At 39.7% G+C, this 15,729-nt stretch overlaps 1 protein-coding gene across 1 annotated transcript in view; it reads left to right on the top strand.

The window, feature by feature from the left end:
- Positions 1 to 15,729, top strand: part of LOC120935721 (titin-like) — a 433,372-nt gene that overhangs the window by 254,462 nt on the left and 163,181 nt on the right. Inside the window, exons 23-28 of the mRNA XM_040347780.1 lie at positions 65 to 106; positions 3,491 to 3,961; positions 6,428 to 6,478; positions 7,028 to 7,072; positions 11,873 to 11,914; positions 11,983 to 12,027. Coding sequence (XP_040203714.1) covers positions 65 to 106; positions 3,491 to 3,961; positions 6,428 to 6,478; positions 7,028 to 7,072; positions 11,873 to 11,914; positions 11,983 to 12,027 — 696 coding nt within the window. The remainder of the gene's footprint in view (positions 1 to 64; positions 107 to 3,490; positions 3,962 to 6,427; positions 6,479 to 7,027; positions 7,073 to 11,872; positions 11,915 to 11,982; positions 12,028 to 15,729) is intronic.

Genomic DNA, 15,729 nt, shown 5'->3' with positions numbered 1-15,729 from the left:
ACTGAAATGCAGGCTTCCTACTGGTAGCATTTAGTGTTTATATTACATCTGTATGTTTTTGCAGAGCCTAGAAAAGAAGAATATCTTGTTGTGCAAGTTCCAAGAGGTACTAATACGTGTTATTAAAAAGATGAGTTAAGATGAATTCTAACAATTCTGTTGAAGGGGCATAGGCAGCATAGTCTGTGACCTCGGGCAAAGTTATCAGGACTGGCATATAGTGGCCAACTCATCATTTGGCTGAAACTAACATTTTTTCCGGTATGATACAATTTTCCAGTCTTCCATCCTGTCTACCATTGCAATCAGGATGAGTGCTCATTTTTTCTATATAACAAAAAAATATTCTGAGCCAAGTGCTGAACTAAAATATTTACCAGGGCCCATGAAATTCAGCATGGCCTGTGCCGATGAAATGCAGCCTTACCAGTCCCATAAATGCAGCCTGACCTGTGCCAAAGAAATGCAGGCTGACATGTGCCAAAGAAATGCAGCCTTACCAGTCCCATAAATTCAGCCTTACCAGTCCCAAAAATTCAGCCTTACCAGTTCCATAAATGCAGCCTTACCAGTCCCATAAATGCAACCTTACCAGTCCCATAAATGCAGATTTACTAGTCCCATTAATGCAGTGTTTCTCAATTCCAGTCCTCAGGCCCCCCCAACAGGTCAGGTTTTCAGGATTTCCCTCAGATGAAAAGGCTGTGGTGATTACTAAGGCAGTGAAACTGATCAAATCACCTGTGCAAAATAATGGAAATCCTGAAAACCTGACCTGTTGGGGGGGCCCGAGGACTGGAATTGAGAAACACTGCATTAATGCAACCTTACCAGTCCCATAAATACAACCTTACCAGTCCCATAAATGCAGCCTTACCAGTCCCATAAATGCAGCCTTACCAGTCCTATACTGTAAATGCAGCCTGACCTGACATCATCACATCCGCCTGACAGAAGACAGAGCTGTCCGAGTGGCCGCTGCAGCTGTACTCTATTCGGCCGCTCTGTCTTCTGTCTGAGTGAGAGGTAGAACTGGGAGAGTGCCTGGCGCTTGTGGGGGCTTGGTGGTATCTGTCCATCGCTCTCCTGTCTCTCTTCTGCCGGTACTAACATGGCAGTGGCAGTAGTGCCTGGTTAATATTCACTCCATAAGATGCAGAGACCTTTTCCCCCATATTTTTTTGGGGGAAAAAAGGCTTCTTATGCAGCGAAAAATACGCTAACTAAATATTGTTCCTAGCAGCCATACCAAAAGGATCTAAAACAATCTTTGATGTGGCGCTTTCTCAATAACAGTGAATTAATTTTCTAAAGTGTAAAGCTTTCTAAAAAAAAAAAATTATATTACTAGTCTATGAAGTGCTTTAGTGCAAAAATAGTTCATATACTGATGTCACTGTCCAAAGTGCAAACAATATGAATACAGTTCTTTAACCCCCCTGGCGGTATTCCCGAGTCTGGCTCGGGGTGGTATTCCATTACCAAAAGCGGTAACCCAGAGCCGGACTCGGGATCGCCTCGCAGCATCCACAGGCATGGTTTACTTGCCTTGTCCCTGGATCCTGCGATGCCGCCGCGCTGTGTGATCGAGCGGTGTCTCCTCGCTCGATTCACAGTGTCCCTGTGTGCCGCCAAGCTAACTTTTTTGAATTTGGCGCCGTTCTCCGCCCCTGTGCGCCGTTACGACGCACGGGGACGGAGAACAGCGCCAAATTCAAAAAAGTTAATAAACACAATACATACAGTATACTGTAACCTTACAAAATACACACCCCCTTTGTTCCTAGTGGTCTGCCCAGTGTCCTGCATGTACTTTTATATAATAAAAACTGTTCTTTCTGCCTGCAAACTGTAGATTGTCCATAGCAACCAAAAAGTGTCCCTTAATGTCAAAAGTGGTTTTAGACCAGCTAGAAAACAGCGATAATAAATTATAATCACTTGCAGAATTGAGCGATAGCGATTTGTGGGGTAATTCATCATAAAAAAATAAAAGTAATGACAGCGACAATTCTGCAACTGAGCACATTTCAGTGATTTTGAGTTGATTACATTATTGAATATTTTTTTATTATAATTATATTATTATTTGTTATAATCATTTATAATTATTTGTTATATTATAATTTATGATTTTGTTTTTTAAACTTTTTCATACCCGAGATGTCTGCTAGACTCTTGTTCAGACAGATTTAAGCGAGTTATTCCTAAGAATTACAGGCCTACAATGTAAAATTCCAAATTTCCTTGCAAAATAATGGTACCGCTTTCAGCCCCTAAAATCTGAAATAATCATACCGCCAGGGAGGTTAAAAATGTGCTTCCACAATCAGTGAAAATGGTGTACCCCAGCCTCTCACATCAGGTAGCGACCCCTGCAGGTCTAGTCGCACTTGTAGTATATATCCCGTAGGTGTCCAAAGCAGCAAACTATTTATTTTCGAAATCCTCTACCATATCAGAGAGACTCTCAAACAAAGGCAGGGAACTCTACTGAGCATAATAATCTTCTCAATCTCTTCAACTTCCCTCCAATGTAAGCTCACATTAGTATACTTTTATTATTCATACCAGAAGTATACATTCTTTAGAACCCAAAAAAAATAGAAAACAATCCATGGTACAATATCTTTGAATGTGATAGTTACATTTTGTTTTACACAAATTGTAAAGGCAAAGGCACATTTGCCAAGTTATTATTACAAGCCCACAAATGTTTTAAAGGGAACCTATTACGGTACATTAAATATGTCATAGAAATCAGCAGGCTTAAGTCAAAAAGATCACTTTTGCCTGCTGCTTATGGGATCTTTTTTTTATTTCCTTTTAGACTGATGTGCAGTAAGACATTGTCAGTTCTAATAAAAGTTTATGTTTTATTGGATGCTGGGTTATTACATGTTGTATATTTCTCTTTTTCATAGGTCTATTAAGTAAAAAAATGTTAATTTATGCTTTAAGATCACTCAGAACTGTAGATATTATACTGTTTTGCTCAAGTTAGACATGAGTTTGCAAATATTTTCTTATAGTAAATTTGGGGAAGAAAGTTCTGTATTATCCTAGCATATTATGTCATTAGTTATTGACATAAAGCTGATTTCTTTGTTACCAGTTTCTTTTGGTAGCCTCGAACCCCTCAGGTCTATTGCTCATTTAATCTAGGGTGCATGCAAATAGAGTAATTTACATATCTTATACTTTGCCCCCACAGTCTTCCTCCCCACTGAAAAACCAGTCCCCCTAAGTTGTTACTTTTTCCCATCATATGGCTATGCCCTTGCTGACATCATCAAGCACAATGTAACTAGTGGTCCTACATTATTTATAAGGGCATTAATAGCCCACCCACAATCCAAGACTCGGGCTAGAGAGGAAGGGGCTACCAAATGGAAATGTTTGGAAACTCACCAGAGTTCAGATTTAAGAGTTGCACTACTACTTTTATAAGTCATTTACTGCCATAAGTAATTAAAAATATATATTTTAGAAGCAGAAAAAGAAGACAGAGTATGTGCTGTGCCCATCTTTCCAGAAAAAGAGAAGAAAATTGCTGTACCAATATTACCAGAAAAAGTAGAAGAAAAAATAGTTGTACCAGTATTACCAGAAAAGGTAGAAGAAAAAATAGTTGTACCAATATTACCAGAAAAAGTAGAAGAAAAAATAGTTGTGCCAATATTACCAGAAAAAGTAGAAGAAAAAATAGTTGTGCCAATACTACCAGAAAAAGAAGAAGAGAAACTTGTTGTGCCGGTATTACCAGTAGAAGAAGAGGAGAAAATTATTGTGCCGATATTACCAGTAAAAGAAGAGGAGAAAATTGTTGTGCCGATATTACCAGTAAAAGAAGAGGAGAAAAATGTTGTGCCGGTATTACCAGTAAAAGAAGAGGAGAAAATTGTTGTGCCGGTATTACCAGCAAAAGAAAAGGAGAAAATTGTTGTGCCAATACTAACAGGTATTTATAATAACATCTTTATTATCTTTATTGTAACATCATCTAATAACATCATAACTTATAATAACAAGCTATTCTTGAAAAAAGTTGCCAAAACATGGAGCGGTAATTGTTTTTTGCTGCATGCCACAAAAGTAATTTGTAATGATGCTATGAAACTATACAGAGGTATTGCTAATATAAAACATATCAGACATTCTTTACAAACCATATCATCACCCCTATTATCAAGGCTGAGTGGTGCAAAGCATACTTGCACATTATGGAAGACTTACCCTTCTCTGGTCCTCCACCAGCACTGACAGCTACACAATACCCACTAAAGCTCAATCACCACCACCACCATCTTCTCTGCCTTCAAGCTGGGAGTCTTTCCTGTTTCCCATTGGGTAGCTACTAATGACGTAACTCATCAAATTACATCATCCTAGCACCTGACTACAGTGAGATGGTAGCTTATAGTGCCACAAGTAGTGTATACCCACACATAAAATTACTAATGCAAAGTAATTTCCAAGCAAAAGAAACATACAAAACATTTTCTGGCAAAATCCTCTACCGCCTTAATTTTTTTTTTTTTTTGTGTGATGTACTGTAATTAGCGTGCCATTTCTTTAAACTCTTTAATTCGTTCCAGTATATCATTCTGCAGATTACTTGGGTGCATCACATGAATGAAAACGTAACACGGGAAGATTTTCATAAAGATAATTTTTTCCAGCACATTTTGCATTTCATAAAATGGTTAATATTGCAGCAACATCTATATTGTCAAAATCACTCTACTTTACTTGGAAATAGTAAAGAGCTTATTTTACCTGAGAATGTATACACTTATTTCTGTCTGTTACAGTTAATGTCTGTGTCTGCCTGCCATTGTGTTTGCCTATCAACATCTTGTCTATCAGCCTTTGCAAATCAATGACAGCCAGTCATGTGTGAGTTTTGGGAATAAGGTACTTACCCTGTACAATAATTTATGAACGAAATTCTTCCCAGATGAGACTTTTTTTTAAAGGAGACCACATGTCTAGTGAGCACTGTATTCAGAATTGCACATTCAATTATAATTTATCACAGAAGTAACTGTGGATCACAGAAGTAACTAAGGAACAAACATCTTTGCTTTGTTAAGGATTGTTGTCTGTTTTGTTCTTTGTTCTGTGTGCACCCGTTTTAGTAAATGTCCCCTCTTGAGTTAAGTCCAAGGAGGTACATGACATCTCTTAAACTTATTTGTACTCTTTAGATCTGACAGGTTTTTGGCTCTGCCGGTGCATACACTGACATTCTAGGCCATAAGAAAGGAGAGAGAGTGTCATGTACCTGGTACAGAGCAGAGCCTGACCTGCAGGGAGCGGCTACTCTTGCTCCTCTGACTCCGGAACCCCTGGTAGATCAGACAGGGAGCACTGGAGTTCAGAGTCGCACAAGCGCCTGGTAGGTATGCTGTGCAGGAACTGCGGTCGTCCCCTGTAGACTCCAGGAAGATGTCGGTGATGCTGGGACAGCAAGGACAGTAGACAGCTGGAGCTTGGTGCAGGTAGCCGGAATCAGCAAGGTGACAGGTAGCAGGAGCTCAGTGCAGGTAGCCAGAATCAGTCAGCAGGAGGGAGGTGTACTGTAGTGCTGGTACAGGCAGGGTTTAGGCAGGCCAGGTCGGACACAGGCGGGCGGAGGAGGCAGTAGCGGAGTCATGGTTCAAGCCGGATCAGCAACGGGTGGGCAGTAAACAGTTAGGAGGAGAAGGCAGGAGAAGGGTCAGACAAGCCAGAGGTCAGGGCAGGCGGAGGTCAGAAGGATCAGAGACAAGCCGGGTTCACAGGAACAGAAGTCAATTGGGTAGCAGGTTTCAGGTGGGTAACAGGAACGCTGAAGGCCGAGCAGCAAGAGGCTACAGGATGAGCCCCATTAAATTGCCTGAACTGGCGCCAAAATGGCGTCAGCACGTGCCCACGCGCCATTGCCACGATTGCGCGCACCCGTGCGTGCCACTGCGCCGCTAGCGCCACCTAGTGGCCTGCCTCATCTATGACAGAGAGACACACAGAGCAGTTATGCCCACCCCTCCCCTCTGATGCACATTCAGAAAAGCCTTTGTATTTTGTGAATGAGTTCACATAATAAACAGGTTTCTGAAAATGGGTAGGATGAGGGGAGGGGGCAGGCATTGCATAACCTGAAGCATCAGAGTTGGATTCCCTGAAATACAGAAGTAGCCATCTCCCGGGAGGGCAATACAACTGTTAGATGTAAATAATAGAGAGGTGTCAAGAGATGTCCTTGCTTGGATCTAACTCACGGTGTACCTTCACTTTTTTTACAAAGCAGCTAAATTACTAGAATTCAGCTTTAATATAGGAGAAGTGACTGTTGATTTAGTAAAGTGATTGCTCACTTTGAACATATGTTATAAATACAAATACTTTCAAACCTGCAAGTATTAAACTAATATCATTCTTATAGAACCTGAAAAGGAAAAAGAAGAGGTGAAAATAACAGTGGCATTACCAAGTGGTACGTACTAAAATATATCAATTTTAAATATTTTAATAAAAATTATTTCTGTTATTATTCATCTGGCAGGCACTTTTCAGAACTATAGTATATTTGACAACTTCCCTGTCCTCATGTCTCTTCAAAGAGCAGTATTACAAGAAAGTGCCAGAATTGAAATAATTTCATATATTCTTTAACTGGGACTCCCATGTGTCCAGCTCTATACAACCTATTTCTTTGCCCCTGGCAATATACAACTTTGAATTCTTGTCATAATGTAATTTAAAAGTCTATTACACTTTTCTGAGAAAACCTTTAAAGTACAGTGAATTTCTGTAACTGGTTCTAATAATTTAGTATGGGTAAAGGCAGAGAAATTGTTTTAATAAAACAAAATGTCAATTCTGTCTCAGTAAACTGAAGTTAAATCTTACAATATATATATATATATATATATATATATATATATATATATATTTGGAAACCATTTTTTTTTCAAAAATTACTATTCTGAATATGGTATTAAAAATTCCAATTAAGTTATAAATAATTTTTAATTTCTTATAGAGGCTGAAAAAGCAGAAGAACAAATTATTGTGCCAGTACCAGCAGGTATTATTTGCCTTCCTTAATAATGAAAAACATAGACAAATATTTTCTAACAGCTTATCTACAAAGATATGATCAAGGTTAAAAATGAATATTCTAACATATAACTGTGAATTCCACATTAAAGTGGATACCATGTATAGAATACTATACTAGCAACTGGACAAATATATTCAGAATTTTAAGTGCTTGGTTATATCACCTATATCAGTTTTGTTTGTCTTTATCATTACTGTATCATTCACATTTCAAAATCCGCATGCAGCAATACCCGGGGTGTACAGATCCCTTGAATCTTCATGTGCAACTCTCATGCCACATACACACAACATTTTTCTCGATGTGATTTGTCGTGATTCCTCTCAAGCCTTCCTTGCATTCACACGTTTGTGAAAAAAAATGCTCCAACAAAGCGACGTACAACACGTACGATGGCACTTTAAAGGGGAAGTTCCATTCAAAAGGCTCCACCCTTTGGGCTGCTTTTGATAATTTCCCTGTCTCATAACTTGCATCTGAGCGTGTTTTTTCCCCCCTCGTTAAAGCGTACAAACGACCGTTTTTCACAACATGAAAAAGGACGATGTGAAAAACGTTGAGAAAAAATAGAGCAGGTTCTAAATTTTTAACGGGCAAACTCTAAGTCGTTTTCAAAAAGTTTCTTGTCGGGCAATGTGATCTGGTGACTTAGTATAAACTATGGGCCAGATTCACAGAAGAGATATTTCTGAGTGTATCTATGCGACTGATTCATAGAATCAGTTACGCATAGATAGCCCTAAGATCCGACAGGTGTAATTGGCTTACACCGTCGGATCTTAGGATGCAATACTTTGGTCGCCGCTGGGTGGAGTTCGCGTCGTTTTCCAGCGTCGGGTATGCAAATGAGGTTTTACGGCGATCCACAATGGTTTTCACGTTCGTTACGTCGTCGCTAGTAATTTTTTCCCGTCGCAAAGTTAAGCCTGCTTTAACATGGCTCAACTTTAGATGAGCCATGTTAAAGTATGGCCGTCGTTCCCGGGTCGAATTTTAATTTTTTTTTTGGCGTAAGACGTCCGGGAATACGACAGTACGTTACGCACGTCGCCGTTCAAAAAAATTTCGTCACTTCGCGCAAAGCACGGTGGGAATTTCAAAACGGAGCATGCGCAGTACGTCCGGCGCGGGAGCGCGCCTAATTTAAATGGTACACGCCCAATTTGAATTAGGCGGACTTGCGCCGGACGCCTTTACGTTACACCGCCGTAAGTTTACACGCAAGTGCTTGGTGAATCAGGCACTTGCGCTGAAAACTTGCGGTGGTGTAACGTATAGACGATACGTTACGCCGCCGCAAGTATATGTGAATCTGGCCCTATATTTTCAAATCACACTGTATTTTGAAATCATGGAACTTACTTACTAAAGTGTAAAGTTAAACCAGCACCAGACACCCTCCTCAATGCCCTGGTCCCTTTGGAATTACCTCCAGGACTGCTGGGCTGTCATAACCCCAGCAGTCACTCCAGCAGTCCAGAGGTTTTGAAATCCCTGCTCTTCTCCCTTTTCTACTTCAGAACTTCTGGAAAAGACCAGGTGGATTCTGATTGGTCACCACCTTCAATGTGACAGCACTGACCAATCAGAATTTAACTTATCTGTGCTGGAAGCACTAATGGAGAATAGGGAGAGGAGCAGAGATTCTGTCTGGTGTTTGTTCACCTTTTACATTTTATTCAAAGGAGAAGAGAATACTTTAGCTTTCTTTCACTATCAGCAACACATAGTCTTTATAGCTAGAGATACAGCAACATTGGCAATAGATTTATTTGATTACATAAAAATATCCCAAAGAAAGCATCACTTTATAAATATCAAAGGTAGGCCTGTGAGTTTGTAAACCAATGTCACATGTACACTAAAATTTTATAAGGGTAATATAAAAGTTATATGCAGTTTGCATCATTTTATCCTATCTATCACACTGTGGACTAGATAGCAAAAAATTGCATGCTCTTTCTGGAGACATCAAGCAAACCTTGTAGTGGTAGTAAACAAGTTATCCCCATGTTAAATATTTGCCATTTCATTGCTTCAATTTGTTTTATGTACCCCTCAGAAGGATTAAAAAAGATGTGTGAATCATGGGAGATTGACAGAACATTCTTGTAAAATCCAATCTATGTTCTGCAAATGTTATGATTCAGTGCATCACAGCTGTAATGTAGCACAAGTAGCACCACCAGCCATTTTAGGGTGATTAATATAAACAAAACATTTTTTCTAGCCACCACTCCACAATAAGGAATCCAACCTAATGTCACAAGCATTACATACAAATAGATAGGGTTGGATGCCTTAGGCCCCGTACACACGGTCGGACCAAACCGATGAGACTGGCCTGTTGGACCGTTTTCATCGGTTCACCTCTGAAGTGGCCGTACGGCCTGATATGTGTACACACCATCAGTCCAAAATCGATCGGGTCAGAACGCGGTGACGTCAAACACACGACGTGCTGAATAAAATGAAGTTCAATGCTTCCAAGCATGCGTCGACTTGATTCTGAGCATGCACGGGTTTTGAACCAATGCTTTTCTGTAATAACCATAGGTTTGGTCCGATGGGGCAGTGGTCCATCGGTTCGGTTTTGAAGCATGTTTAGAAATTTTGGATCGAAGGAAATGAAAATGAACTTCGGTTCATTCTCATCAGACCAAACCGACCGTGTGTACAGGGCCTTATTGTGGAGTGGTGGCTAGAATTTTTTTTTTGATTATATTAATCACCCTAAAATGGCTGGTGGTGCTACTTGTGCTAAATTACAGCTGTGATGCACTAGATCATAACATTTACAAAACATAGATTGGATATCACAAGAATGTCCTGTCAATCTCCCATGATGCACACATCTTTCTTAATCCTTCTGGACTTGCACCCCCACCCCCCTACAGATCTGAAGGGTACAGAAAAAAAATTGAAGCAATGAAATGGCAAATATTTAACATGGGGATAACTTGTTTACTATCACTACAAAGTTTGCTTGATGTCTCCAGAAAGAGTATGCATTTTTCTTGCTATCTAGTCCACAGCGTGATAGATAGGATAAAATGATGCAAACTGCATATAACTTTTATATTACACTCATAAAATTTTAGTGTACATGTGAAGTTAGTTTACAAACTCACATGCCTACCTGTGATGTTTATAAAGTGATGCTTTCTTTTGGGATATTTTTATGTAATCAAATAAATCTATTGCCAGTGTTGCTGTATCTCTAGCTATAAAGAATATTTTTTGCTGATAGTGAAAGCAAGCTAAGGTATTCTCTTGTGGGGAAAGTATTTCATAAAGATTTTATGTGTGAGTATGTGGCCTGGTAAATTCAACTGTTATTTTTACACAGAAAATTTCGATATGACATTCTGTCATTTTTCTTGTTGCAATTGTTTTATTTTTTCCCCTACTGTTTTGTTCCATACAATCCTAAATTATAGCGTTTAAAATATTTATGCATGATTAGGTTCTCCAACATCAACCTGAATGTTTACTATAAAAAATTAAAATAGCATTTCACGCTAGTTTGATTAATATGTTTGGTACATTTGTACTGTATGCATAAGAATATTTAAAATATTCCAAATGAAAGAAAAACTCTCAATGACAGCATAAACATATGTGGCAATGCTCCAAAGGTAATCCCCAAAGTATATATAAAATCTAAATGTGTATTTAATTTAAATAGGGTAAGTACGAGTGAGAGATACAAATTTCTACTGTTGCCTGTATCTCTGCTGAAGTAATTCATACTTCCTGTATATTTCCAAATAGCCATTTGATTCATCAACCAGTAGAACTTACAACAATTAATTTATTCTGTTAAAGTATATGTAAACCAAATTTACCAAAATGTCATATAAGCTTTAACATATTACAGTATTGTAATTAAAAAGTACATTTCTTTATTTTTGAATCTGAAGCATTCAGTAAAATAAATAATACCTGTTAATCCTGCTATAAAAGTCTTTGTTCATGCACTTCTTGTTATAGGAGCTGCTGGAGTGCATACATGTAGAAAGTAAGATCTTTCAAACCAGTGGCAGGAGATTATCAATGCCAATATGCAACAACGGTGACATTTTAATTTTATTTAAACAAAACATGGCAATTGTTTTAGCTACATTGTGTTTTGAAAAATTATGGCATTCAGTTAGAGCCGGTTCACACTGGGGCGGCCTGGGATCCGACTTCAAGTCACCCCAAGTTGCCCCAAGTCATGCGGTCGAGAAAATGAATGGAAGTGAATTGGAGCCGTCTTAATGTACACTACTGAAGTCGCTCCGACTTCAGAAAAGGTTCCTGTACTACTTCAATCCGACTTCTAGGCGACTTGTAGGCAACTTGTACCCATTGATTTCAATGGAAGTCACCTCCGAAGTCGGATCACTGTCTTAACTGAAGAAACAATACAGAAACATACATTTCTCAGGCAAACCCCTCCCTCCCCCTCCCTCCCACAGAGCTTATTGTTGTTTGATTGGCCACTGGAAAGCCTCCTGTCCTGGAGGCGACTTGAAGTTGCCTTTTACTGTCCTGGAGGCAACTTAAAGTTGCCTTGTAAGTTGCCTGATGATTCATACTCAAGTCGTGTCCAAGTTGCCTCCCAAAGTCGTGCTAGACGTCGTGTTTCCCCTGTGTGAATAGGTTCTTAGGGTTTACATCTGTTTTCAATAAATACTACTATAACAAGCAGTAATAGTTAAAATATGCATTCATTAAATTATACATCCTTTTTAACTTTAAAATTGAAAAAAATTGCAGAGATTCCCAGGAAAAAAGAGGAACCCCCAGCAGAGATTAAAGGTAAAAGCAGTGTGGTATGTGTGTGTGCAAAGATTTTGTTTGCAATTCTCTATTTTTATTTTATTTAGTACCTGAAAAGGAGGGACTAGAGCCTACAATGCCACCACAAACAGGTACTGCATTACTAAACAAGTCAGCTTTATCAAGCCTAGTGATCTTTACATTGAAATAATATAGGCAGTAGGGATGGTCCGAACGACCCCCAGTTAAGTTCGAACCAGAACTTTTGAACTTCGCGAAAGTACGGAGTCGTATAACAAACCCCATTGAAGTCTATGGGACCCGAACGTGAAAAAAGTGCCCATTTTGAAGGCTTATATGCAAGTAATTGTTCATACAATGGTTATGGGAGTCCAGGTATTGCCCTGAAGGACATGTATCAATGAGAAAAAGTAAAAAACATAATTTTTAAATGAGCAGTGGTTTATTTATGCTTAAAGTGAAAGCATAAAAATTAAAAACATATTTCAATATAGTGCCTGGAGAGTCCCCTTAGTCTACTTGTAACGTGGCACATCTGTACTGTACATAGAAGCTGCTGCAGAAAGCATTTATAAAGCCAATTTTTTTTTCCTGCAAGCTTTCTTAATTTTCTAAGAAATGACTTGTGAAGCCAGTCTGTATGATGAGGCTACAATGTAGTGCACTTTTAAACAAGATTAGAGATTTTTTGGATAAATTCTGGTGTCCCTTTCCCAGACTTTCGATAAAAGTAACAAGTGCGAAAAAATTGGTCTTTGGGTGTCGGAGGCTCCTTCACACCATAACTTTATAGAGCTACTCTTGATGAAAGCACAAATTGACCTTCCAGTCAAAAATTTCAATGATAGACCCTTGTCAAACAGGTTGTGTGGAAAAATTGGTCTTTGGGTGTCGTTGGCACCTTCACACAATAACCCTATAGAGTTGCTCTTGATGAGAGAAAGAATTGTCCTTGCTGTCATAAATTAAAATAATATGCACCTGTCAAACAGGTGTTGAAAAATTGGTCTTTCTTCGGGTGTTAATTGTGCCCATGAAACCTACCTCAAAAAATTCTTCCAAATTAAATCAACACAGACAACGCTAAGCAGCCTAGAACTCCTGCAGAGATTCCACATCCCCAAAACACTCAATCAGTGACATCGGCATCAGGGGCTTCATAGCTGCTGGTAATCCAGAACTGACTAATTTTGATGAATGTCAGACGGTCCACCAAGCCTGTGAACAGATGTGATATATTATCAGTAACAAAACATCTAGCAGCACTGAATGCCAGTTCGGAAAGCACGCTGGATGCAGGGCAGCTCAACAGTTCAGGCAGACAGTAGGTTTGTGCCATTATCACACACCACCATTCCTGGCTCCAACTGGCATGGCGTGAACCACCTCTGAGCCTGTCCCTCCAGAGCTGTAAGAATCTCTGCTCCGATGTGGTTCCTACAAGTTTTGTTGTCGGAAAATTTGAGAACCAGCTCTCAAATTTTTGTTGTCCAAACAATTGTTGACGGAAATTCCTACCGTGTGTACATGGCATTACAGTAAATAACCCTCTATGTAGTTTAAGGTTAAACCTCTTTTCTTCTAATTTTAATGAGTGACCACGTGTCTTGTTAAACTCCCTTCCACACAAAAAAAAGTTTTATCCCTATTGTGGGGTCACCTGTACGGTATTTGAACGGTATAGAATAAGTTTAGTGCTCGCAACCTTTCCTCATAACTAAGGTCCTCCAGACCCTGTAGTATCTATGTTGTTCTTCTTTGTACTTGCTCCATTTCCTGTACATCCATCCGGAGGACTGGTGCCCAAAACTGGACAGAATACACTAGGTCCAAAGTCTTGTATGTAAAATTGTTGTTTTGTCTCTTGAGTTTCTCCCCTTTTAATGCATGAAAATATGCTGTTTGCTTTGTTAGCAGCAGCTTGGCATTGCATGTTATTGCTGAGTCTATCATCTACTAGGAGGACCCCCAGGTCCTTTTCCATCCTATTGTCCCCCAGAGGTTCTCCCCCAGTGTATAGATTGCATTCATATTTTTGCCACCCAAATGCATTATTTTACATTTTTCTACATTAAACCTCTTTTGCCACGTAGCTGCCCACAAAAATAGACATTTAACTGTTTACCCCATTCTGTGGGTCATTTATGAACGAATTAAATAAGATTGGTCTCAGCACAGAACCCTGGGGCACCCCACTACTCACCCCTGACAATTCCAAGTACTCCCCATTTATCACCACCCTGGCCCTTGTAGCCAGTTTTCAATCCATGTACTCAACCTATGGTCCATGCCAAAGCACCTTATTTTGTACAGTAAACGTTTATGGGAAACTGTGTCAAATGTGTTTGCAAAATCCAGACACACCACATCTACGGGCCTTCCTTTATCTGGTAGGCAACTCAACTCCTCATAGAAGGTTAATAGATTGGTTTGGCAAGAACAATTCTTCATGAATCCATGCTGATTGCTGCTAATGATTAGGGATGAGCCGAACACCCCCCCGTTCGGTTCGCACCAGAACCTTCGAACGTACCGACCGTTCGCGCGAACATTTAGAACCCCATTGAGGACTCGAACGTTCGAATTCAAAAGTGCTAATTTTAAAGCCTAATATGCAAGTTATTGACGTAAAACGTCTTTGAGAACCCGGGTCTTGCCCCAGGGAACATGTATCAATGGAAAAAAAGTTTCAAAAATGGTCGTTTTTTCTGGAGCAGTGATTTTAATGATGCTTAAATAAAAATAAAAATGAAAAATTCCTTTAAATATTGTACCTGCTGGGTGTCTATAGTATGCCTGTGAAGTGGGATTACTATAAGAAAAAAGTAACTTAAAACTGCTTGCGGCTTTAATGTAATGTCTGGTCCCTGCAATATGGATGAAAATCATTGAGAAAAATAGCACAGACACAGACAGTACACATACCATGTAGCTTTAGGTGCACACTGCAGAGGACACGGGCATTACACACTACGCAGCTTTAGGTGCAAACTGCAGAGGACACGGGCAGTACACACACTACGTAGCTTTAGGTGCAAACTACAGAGGACAAAGTCAGTACACACACTACGTAGCTTTAGGTGCAAACTGCAGAGGTCACGGGCAGTACACACCACGTAGCTTTAGGTGCAAACTGCAGAGGACACGGGCTGTACACACCAAGTAGCTTTAGGTGCAAACTACAGAGGACAAAGGCAGTACACACACCAAGTAGCTTTATGATGCACACTGCAGAGGACACAGGCAATATACCACGTGAGAATACTGCATCTAGCACAATCACCTGAGATGATCTAGCTAAACTATACAGTGTATAGATATATATACAACACCTGGGATGCATATATATCCTCTACACACTGTAACTTTAACTGACTAACCTGCCTGCCTGCCTCCTCTATCTACCTACTAAAAATGACACTCTCTCTCTCTCTCCGTCTTCTCTCTTTTAACCACCGTAACACACTACACAAGGCCGACCTGCAGGCGGCCTTTTATAGTGTGGGGCGTGTACTAAACCCCTTGAGCCATAATTGGAAAAAGCCACCCTGGCTTTGGCCAATTATGGTTCTCCGTTTTTTGCAAGCTGTGATTGGCCAAGCATGCGGGTCATAGTGCATGCTTGGCCAATCATCAGCCAGCAATGCACTGCGATGCCGCAGTAAATTATGGGCTGTGGAACGTAACTCGAATTTGGTGCGAACGGACCAAAACGTTCGTAATTCGATCGAACATACGATGTTAGAGTCGAACATGAGTTTGACTCGAATACGAAGCTCACCCCTACTAATGATACTGTTTTCATTACTAAAATCTTGTATATAGTCTCTTAT

Source organism: Rana temporaria, chromosome 4 (genome assembly GCF_905171775.1).
Source record: "Rana temporaria chromosome 4, aRanTem1.1, whole genome shotgun sequence".
In the NCBI taxonomy this organism is placed as follows: domain Eukaryota; kingdom Metazoa; phylum Chordata; class Amphibia; order Anura; family Ranidae; genus Rana; species Rana temporaria.
This window is presented reverse-complemented; position numbering and strand designations above follow the sequence as displayed.